At 48.4% G+C, this 8732-nt stretch overlaps 2 protein-coding genes across 2 annotated transcripts in view; one reads left to right on the top strand and one right to left on the bottom strand.

Moving 5' to 3' along the window:
* Positions 1-3483, top strand: part of NKAP (NFKB activating protein) — a 10850-nt gene extending 7367 nt beyond the window's left edge. The window contains exons 2-9 of the mRNA XM_009997224.1: positions 896-976; positions 1371-1444; positions 1660-1779; positions 2249-2294; positions 2448-2563; positions 2709-2784; positions 3047-3196; positions 3309-3483. Coding sequence (XP_009995526.1) covers positions 896-976; positions 1371-1444; positions 1660-1779; positions 2249-2294; positions 2448-2563; positions 2709-2784; positions 3047-3196; positions 3309-3483 — 838 coding nt within the window. The remainder of the gene's footprint in view (positions 1-895; positions 977-1370; positions 1445-1659; positions 1780-2248; positions 2295-2447; positions 2564-2708; positions 2785-3046; positions 3197-3308) is intronic.
* A 4790-nt stretch (positions 3484-8273) lies between these two features.
* Positions 8274-8665, bottom strand: NDUFA1 (NADH dehydrogenase (ubiquinone) 1 alpha subcomplex, 1, 7.5kDa; the record flags this gene model as incomplete). The annotated part of the gene is made up of 2 exons (XM_009997223.1): positions 8274-8294; positions 8537-8665. Coding segments are annotated over 2 exons (150 nt in total), but the record flags the coding sequence as incomplete, so codon positions are not given.
* Between the last annotated feature and the right edge of the window lie 67 nt (positions 8666-8732).

The raw sequence follows: 8732 nt of genomic DNA, 5'->3' as shown, positions 1-8732 counted from the left end.
GGCCGGGCCCGGGGAGCTGTGTTAGACGGGGTGAAACCCGGTTGGCGGGCGGGCACCGGGCGTGTCCCGCGGTGCTGGGCTTGGCGCCGGCCTTGCTCAACACCCCTGTCAGTGATCCGGGCGAGGGGCACCCTCAGGAGGTCTGGGGGTGACACCAGGCTGGGTGGAAGTGCTGATGTGCTGGAGGGTAGAAAGGCTCTGCGGAGGGACCTGGACAGGCCGGGCGCTGAGCCCTGCAGCTCGGGCACAGCCGCCAGGCAGCACCCCCAGCGCTGCTGAAAGACCAGGGCGTTCCAGGAGAGGCTGAGGGAGCTGGGGCTGTTTAGTTTGGAGAAGAGGAGGCTGAGGGGAGACCTCACTGCCCTCTACAGCTACCTGAAAGGAGGTTGTAGGGAGGTGGGTGTTGCCCTGTTCTCCCAAGGGAATTAACGCCACGACCAGAGGAAGTGGCCTGAAGCTGTGGCAGGGGAGGTTTAGGAAGAATTTCTTAATTGAAAGAGTTGAACAGCCTGCCCAGGGAGGTGGTTGAATCACCATCCTTGGAGGTACTCAAGAAATGTGCAGATGTGGAACTTCAGGGTCTGCTCTAGTGGCCGAAGTTGTGGGGGGATTTTTGTGTTTTTTTTGTTGTTGTTGTTGTTGCTGCTGTTTTTTAGTGGAGTGTCTGGATTGGTTTTGGGGTTTTTTTGCTTTTTGTTTTGGTTTTTGTGTATTTGTGTGTGTGCATGCCTAATAGTTGGGCTCGGTGATCTCAGAGCTCCTTTCCAACCATGATGACTCCATGATTCTCCTGGCTGTGGCTGCTTTAGGTGGTTAGAAGGTGATGGGAATCAGGCCTGCAGTGCTGATGTGCTGGGAGTAGCACACGGGACTCAGGGAGGTCTTCTCATTACAGGAGGCTCAATGAGAGAGAGAGGATTGGAGAACTGGGAGCACCTGAAGTCTGGGGACTGTCACCAAAGGTTCCTGACCCTGAGTAAGGCGCATGCTTCCTTCTGGTCTTGATGATATTTGATACCTATGTCAGTTTAATTTAGACAATCATCTCATCCTGGTGCTAGTCCCTTTGCCACAATTCGTGTTGTGTCAGTTCATTGCTCAATTGACATAATGAGATTATGACTTTTTCCCAAATAATTCCAACATACCAATAATGCAGGATATGATTTTTTGTAGGTCAGGTGCCCTTTGTGTATAGTATCTCAAACCAGGACATTCTGAGAGCATTTCCCATGCTGCAAATTAGCCGTGTGATAGTTTATTGCAAGAATTGATTGCAAATCTGCACACACACCTTTATGTCACACGTGTGCCTTTGGTCTTGTCACTACAAAGTGGATTTTAAATGGCCAATTTTTATTTTTATTCAGTTCAGATGAGCATACACCGGTAGAAGACGAGGAGGCAAAATCTCAGAGTAGTTCTTCAGATTCGAGCTCAGAAGGTATTTTGTTTTGTTTATACAGCTTGTTTCAAAAGTGGGAAGCTACTGATGTCTGGAATCTGCTGCTGTTGCCTGGGAGGGTGACTGACTGACAGGTGGAAGACAGTGTGGTGGGCTCCAGTTCAAGGGAGAGCGTTGTTTTGGGAAGGTCAGAAAATAAAGATGGAGCTAGCAGATCTCTGTTCTCTAATGCTACCTTTTGAAAACATTTTTAGAGGAGAAAAAGAAGAAGAAAAAGAAAAGGAAGAAGAAGAAGCGGAAGGCGTCCAAAAGAAAGCGCAGGAAACACTCTGAGGACAGCGACAGCGAGTCGGAGTCGGACCAGAACTCCAGTGGTAAGAGAAGAGGGTTTGGGCTGGTGTGTGTGCTGTGGAGCTCTGCTTCTGCCCCTCTGGACATGCAGGGGCACTTCTGGCACTTGCTGCACACCTGCAGCGATCAAAGCTAGAAGGCTGCAGCATCAATCTGTTGGTCTCCTCTCGCCATCTTGCTGGGTTGGCAGTGCCCATCGTGCTGGCAGGCAGGCCTCAGGAAGCACGATTGCTGCACTTAGCTCCCACTGGGTGTCTCGTGCCAAAAACACGTTTGGTCTGTTCTCACACAGAACAATACTGCTGGCAGCTTTCTGCTGAGGCTTCCTCAGTATCTGAAAGCTAAACTGGTCCCCTCTGGGCAGCTGTGTTGTAAGGCATGCTGGTGGAGGCAGTGAGTTATTCACCGTGCAGCAAACTACTTAGTTATAGCTAATAATATATATACTTTTTAATATATATACCCTTTCTTTCTTTATTTTTTTTTTTTCAGATGAAGATAAAAAGAAAAGCAAGAAGAAGAAAAAGAAGAGCAGAAAGTAAGTTTCCAGCTTGTTTGTAATTCGAGTTGCTTTCTACTAGAGGGCAGCACCACTTTTTCAGCAGGTAGTGAGGAAGCCTGAGCACTACTGGTTAGGGCTATAAATGCTGTCGAATAATTTTAAACAGCCTGTCTTTGACTTTTATCACAGGAAGAAGTATAAGAAGAAGAAAAATAAGAAGAGCAGGAAGGAATCCAGTGATTCAAGTAGTGAAGATTCTGATGATGAAACCATTCAAGGGGAAGATCTCTGGATTGAGAGATCAAGTAGGTTCACCTGACTTTATACTTGGATTGAAACTTTTTGGTGTCCTTTTTGTCGATTGTTAAGTGTTGCTGACCTGTGTAACTCTTCTGATAACAAAGAACAATTGGAACAATATTAATCTTCCTCATTATTCAATTGTTGCAGAAAATACAGAAGCTGATAGCTTGATTGGCCCAGAAGCTCCCAAAACCCATGCATCTCAGGATGACAGGCCCTTGAAGTGAGTAGCCAGCTCTTAACAGTGCTTTGATCAAATCAAATAAATCAAGGTGGAAGTACCTTCATTACTGTTTAATCAGAATAGAATCACCTGGTGATTTAAAGTGTTGCTAGTGTCAGCCATAAGGACAAAACAGGTCAATGTGTGGGAAAGAATAAGAAAGTCCTGTAGCAAGTAGTGAATAGGGACGTTGGGTGTTTAGCTCCCACTCTCTGTGTTTGGGACTGGTTGAAATCACTGCTTTTGTTGTGTTTTTTTTAAGCTATGGACATGCCCTCTTGCCCGGTGAAGGGGCAGCAATGGCAGAGTATGTGAAGGCAGGAAAACGGATTCCCCGGAGAGGTGAGATCGGCTTGACCAGTGAAGAGATCGCATCATTTGAGAGCTCTGGTTATGTCATGAGTGGCAGCAGGTATGGTTTAGGTGATGGGGATGGTTCAGTGACATTTGCCAGAGCTGCCTCCTCTGTTGGCTCTGCACCCCCAGCCCGTGCTGATGCACTCACTCCCCCTTCCCCCCCGCAGGCACCGCCGAATGGAAGCCGTGCGTCTGCGCAAGGAGAACCAGATCTACAGCGCGGATGAGAAGAGAGCTCTGGCATCCTTTAACCAGGAGGAGAGGAGGAAACGAGAGAATAAGATCCTTGCGAGCTTCCGAGAGATGGTCTACAGAAAGACTAAGGGCAAGGAGGAAAAATAATTCCTCATTTGAGCTGCATTCCCTAAATTCTACCAAGCAGGAGCTAACCTGTTCCAGGCGCCATTCGATAAAAGCTGCAAGTGCTGCAGTGCCTTTCACCCAACAGGGCCAAGCCTCAGGAGTGGATTACAGGTGTCAAGGAAACAGTTACTCTTGTCAGATTTATGATTTGTTGAGTGTCTGCAAGGTATCCCTGTAAAGTGAAAGGCTACAAGGCAGAAAAGGCAGAACAGGCAGAGAAGATGAGAGCTGCCAGTGTTCTGTGCTTGCTTTGAATCAGACAAGCAGGAGGATTCCATAGGAGGGCTTTGTTACCTGAAGCTGATAAGTGAAATTTTCCATTTATTTTGCCTAATGAGAGTAGACTGACCATCAAAAGCAAACTACTAGTAACAGCAGCAAAAATGAAGGCACTTCTAAGTTCCTGTATAAGACAGACTGTCCACGTACGTATTTTTTCATCAGTCTTTAATTATTTTTTTTTTCTCAAAACAGTTGACTTTGGTTTGTGGTTCAAACTAGACTTGTAAATAGAAATTATTTTGTAATTTAATACAGATGGGCTTCAGTTCTGTTAAAGCAAGCAGATCGCAGTTGGGGTCTAAGTATAGTGATGTTGGGTCTGATCTCCAGTCCACCACAGCCCGTGGTGAAGAACTGAGCTGCTTGCTTCCTTTTCCCCTATGTTATACATAGGTGTCAGAGCAGTGGGGTGCAGTGACTGGAACCACTGGTGTTACACAGGTGGTGACAAGGATGTATCTTTCCATTTACTTGGTTTTATTTTTTTCCTCTATGGAAGTGTTGTAGATTAAAACTTTATTTTAACTTCTGTGGTATTTTAATTTGGTTTGTTTCAGCAGTATTACTTGGCTGTCATTAAACTCTGTACTCAGAGGCCTGCTCTGGGTGGTGCTTCTGGGGGATTGTTTGTAATTCAACTGCCTCTTTCCAAACATATCCTCCTTAGCCTTCTTTTTCTCAAATGCTTTTAAAAACAAAGTGTTTCCTAGAGGGACTTTTTTTTTTCCCCTACATCTCTGTGTTGTAGTGTCACAAGCCGATGCCAAGTGAGCACGTGTAGTTTCGGCAGCAGAGATGTCTTGTGTATTTGTATAAAGAAAATAAAAATCCTGTAAGTTTTACCCTGGAATTTGCAAACAGCAAGTCCAGCCCAGCTGCCTCTTACCATTTACACTCTAGAACCTGGTTCCCTCCTGCTGTACCCACCCATACCTGCAAGAGACCTTCATGTGGAGCCAGCTGCCAGGTCAGGCTGTAGTTGATTTTGCACAGATTGAACAATTTCAATGTATCCACAATTTTAACGTATCCACGAAGCAGAAATGCTAATCAGGAAGAGCCATTCTTTCTTCATCGTGTGTATTTGATTCTCCACAATGCATTGGTGATGGTGCATTAGAGCTGTTCATTGGGAAGCAGGTCTTTCCATGAGGATTATTTTATTTTCAATGATGTCCTTAAGCCACTTTTCATTAAAGCGACACTTTTCTGCCCTGGAGGATGGAATAAAAAGAGGGTGAATGGTAAGAATAATATTGAATCCAAATTTGTCCAGCTGGTCTTTCTTTACAGGGCAAGCCTGTCAGCTGAAAAAAAGACCTGTGTAAACCCAGGACAAATCCATTATGGAGTAGGCAGATGCTCATGGGGTGGCTGTCTATGCGTGTGGTGGAGTGAAGCTAATGGGAAGCAGGGTTGTTTGGATTTGTGTAGCAAGATTTTTGACAGCTTCCTCCACCTCTCTGCTATTATTGCAAACTTACTTGCATCAACCTCTCAGGTTTTTTTTTGGCATGGAAGAGCTTGCTAGAAGCTCCCAGGCTGTGTTAGTGATGGAGGAGTAATTACATTTACCTGTGAATAAGCCTGCTGCACTCCAGATTAAAGAAAACCTCCACAGGCGAGGTCTGCAAGAGAGGAGAGGCAGGGAGGGCAGAGTTGACATACAGGACCTTAAAAAGCAGATACTGTAATTAGGTGAACGCTGCTATCTACTTTCTCAAAAATAACCTGTGCGTTTGTACAACATATCTGATATTGTTTAGAATAGTTTTGGTTTAAAGCCTCTGAGTATTCTCTTGTGAAAGCAAAGTCTCAAGTGTTAGAATTTTAAGCTTGTGCTAGGATATAGGATTTCTGAGCAGTGTCTATGAACTGCTGTGCTGGTTTTGGCTGGGACAGAGTTAATTTTTTTCATAGTAGTTGGTGTGGGCTGTGGTTTGGATTTGTGCTGAGGGCTGTGTTGATAACACAAGGATGGTTTAATTATCATTGAGCAGAGCTTGCACAGAGCTGAGGCCTCTTGTGCTCCTCACCCCACCTCACCAGTGAGTGGGCTGGAGGTGCATGAGAAGTTGGAGGGTGACACAGCCAGGACAGCTGACCCAAACTGACCAAAGGGATATCCCAGAGCATAGGACATCATGCTCAGCAATAAAACTACTGGAGAGGTCAGCAGGGGAGGCACTGACTGCTAGTTCCACCATGTTTTAAATTTCCCACTGTTGCTCTGGTGATGCCCAGGCCTCATCAGCATCTCTCCTGAGTTTCCTGCTCTGGCTGGTCTCTGCTGCCCTGGCATTTCCCTAGCTCAGGGACCTCCTTGTTCCCCCCTTAAGGGACTGGTGCATGCTATTTCTGAACACTTACAGCAGGTTTAATTTTGGAGATCTCTATAACGAAGTAGACACTTGCTGTTGCTCGTGGGATGGGTTTCCTGCGTGTTGGCATGCTCCAGCAAACTCTGTAGTGGTACCTCTTCCTGTCCTCCTGTTCTTCTTCCTGGAGAAATTCTGTCCAGTGAAGCCAGCTCTCGTGAACCACCCATGTCTACAGAACAAACACAACACTAAGATTCCCTCTCTCTAGCAGAGGTGACTTGAGAGAGGTGCTAAAAAGGATCTGAGGTGCTGGTTTCTTTTAATTTTTCCCACTTCTCAACAGTCATAAGGTGTGACCTTACTGAGTGGGTGGAATTGTCACTCACAGAAATGACTTCTTCAATCTGCTGCTGTCCTCCCTCCACTGTGAAGTTGTTGCCTGTGAGCCATTTGATGTTTTTCATTTGGTTTCTGAAATAGATAAAATGCTGATAAATCCTTCTGGGAAGACCCTGACACACGCAAGTAGAGCAGGCACCCTACCTTTGGCTTTCTTCTGCTGTGGAAGATGCTCCTCTGTGCTGCTCCTGTTTTCTATCAGGATGTAGGGTTTTCATCACTGGCAGCATTTTCTGCTCTCTTGTCTGTTGTCTTCACCTTTAGGAAGAGAAACACACAAATACCTTGAGAGAGAGGGTTGGTCTTCAGAGCTGTGGGACACATCTGAAAAACTTCAGGCTGATCTGGGTGGGGGTTCTGAGACAGCAGGAAGAGCAACAGGCCCGTCTCCCTCTCTGAGCCCTCATTCCCTAACTGCCCTCCCCTCAGCCCGCCCTAACTGCCCACAGCAGTTGCTGTGGCTTCCAAACGCTCCTGGCCAGGCAAGTAGCAGCCCAAAGGAGTCTGGTTCCAGACACGGGTGGCCAGGCAGCTGTGCTGGGGCCCTGGCAGTGTCACTGGCCTCTCCTTTCACTTGAGACTCAGGGAGTGGCTCCCCCGGCACCGGCCAATCCCTGGCGTGTTTGGTTGGTGTTGCCACGGCAAGGCAGCAACGGCAGCGCCGGGCTCCTGGGTCCCCGGGGGGGCCCTCTGGACCGAGGACTTGGGGGAATTCCTCCCCAGCAGCCATCTTATCCGGGAGGCGGCAGGCAGTAGGAGGACAAAAGATGTGGGATCCTGCCAGATCCTGTTTGCCAGGTTTCTGGCAGTCCCCCAGGCCCCGTGCTCTGCCAAACAAGCTCAGTCCATTATCGACTGTTCTCATTCCATGGTACCTATTCCTCCAGCCCAGTGGACTATTTGGCTGGTGGTGGAACAGACCAGGTGGAGTCCTAGACTTTAGAAAATTCTCCCTTGCTTCAGCCTCACTCCGAGTTATTTGGTCTCTGCTGCCCACAGTTGCCACAATACTGAGGCTCAGCAGATGATACAACCCAGGCAGGTTAGTGGTGCAGCAGATACCCTCCTGCAGCCTGGGGGGACCCCACACCAGAGCACGTGGGTGCCCCGAGAAGGCTGTGATCCCACGGGAAGCCTGTGCTAGCAAAGGTCCCTGGGAGGACTTTGGACCCATAGAATGAGAAGCCCATGCTGGATCAGTTTTGCTGGCAGGATTTGTGACCCTGCAGGGGACTTCACGCTGGAGCAGCCTGTGGATAACTGTCTCCCATGGGAGGGTCCCCACAATGGAGCAGAGGAAGAGTGTGAGGAGGAGGGAGCAGCAGAGACAACGTGTGATGAATTGATGCCAAGACCCGTCACCCAGCACCACTGTGGGTAGAGAAATGGTGAGTGAAGATGAGCCCAGGAAGAAGGGAGGGCTGGGCAGAGGTGGTTTAAGATTTGATTTTATTTCTCATTACCCTGCTCTGATTAGATTGGTAAGAAGCTCAGCTAATTTCCCCAAGTCGAGGCTGTGTTGCCCATGACAGCAGTTGCTGAGTGATCCCTCCCTGTCCTTATCCTGACCCACAAGATACGTGTTTTATTCTTCCCCTCTTGTTCCACTGAGTAGGGGGGTGATAAGAGCAGCTGTGGTGGGCACCTGGTGTCCAGCTGGGGTCAGCCCATCACACCAACACAGACACAGCTTGAATACGTAGATATCTTTATTAAAGACTTAAATCATTTTATATAGGTATGTGGTTTCTTCAAAGTGCTGCCACCTTAGTCAATGTTCTCCAGACCCTGAAAAAGAAAAAGTAACATCTGTGTCTGCACTGTTCTTGCTGCTGACTTGCCAGAAGCCAGAGCTGGAAATACAGGTGTTCAAACTATGCTTCTTAAGTACCCAAGTCCCAGTTAAAAGAACAAGGCAGATCCCCTCAGAGGGAGCTCAAGCAGCCCCCAGGGCCGCCCGTGCCCCCTGCAGGGCTGTGGGACCCCTGGGAGCAGCCCAGGGCTCCCGGTTCCCCGCCCCGAGCACCTGCCTTGGAGACGTAGTACTTGTTGACACCCGAGATCCGCCTGTCTCGCTCCATCAGGGTCCACTGGAAGGGGTAGCGGGCGACGCGCTTCTCCTGCGGGAACGCGCAGCGCTGCCTGGGGCGGCCCCGGAAAGGCTCCCCGGGGATCCCAGGGGTGCTGAGGGAGCGGGGGCGCGGGGAGGGAAGGGGTCCCGGGGGG

Source organism: Chaetura pelagica, unplaced genomic scaffold (assembly GCF_000747805.2).
Source record: "Chaetura pelagica isolate M959 unplaced genomic scaffold, ChaPel_1.0 scaffold344, whole genome shotgun sequence".
In the NCBI taxonomy this organism is placed as follows: Eukaryota; Metazoa; Chordata; class Aves; order Apodiformes; family Apodidae; genus Chaetura; species Chaetura pelagica.
The sequence above is the reverse complement of the archived record's forward strand: the minus strand, read 5'-3'. Positions and strand labels throughout refer to the sequence as shown.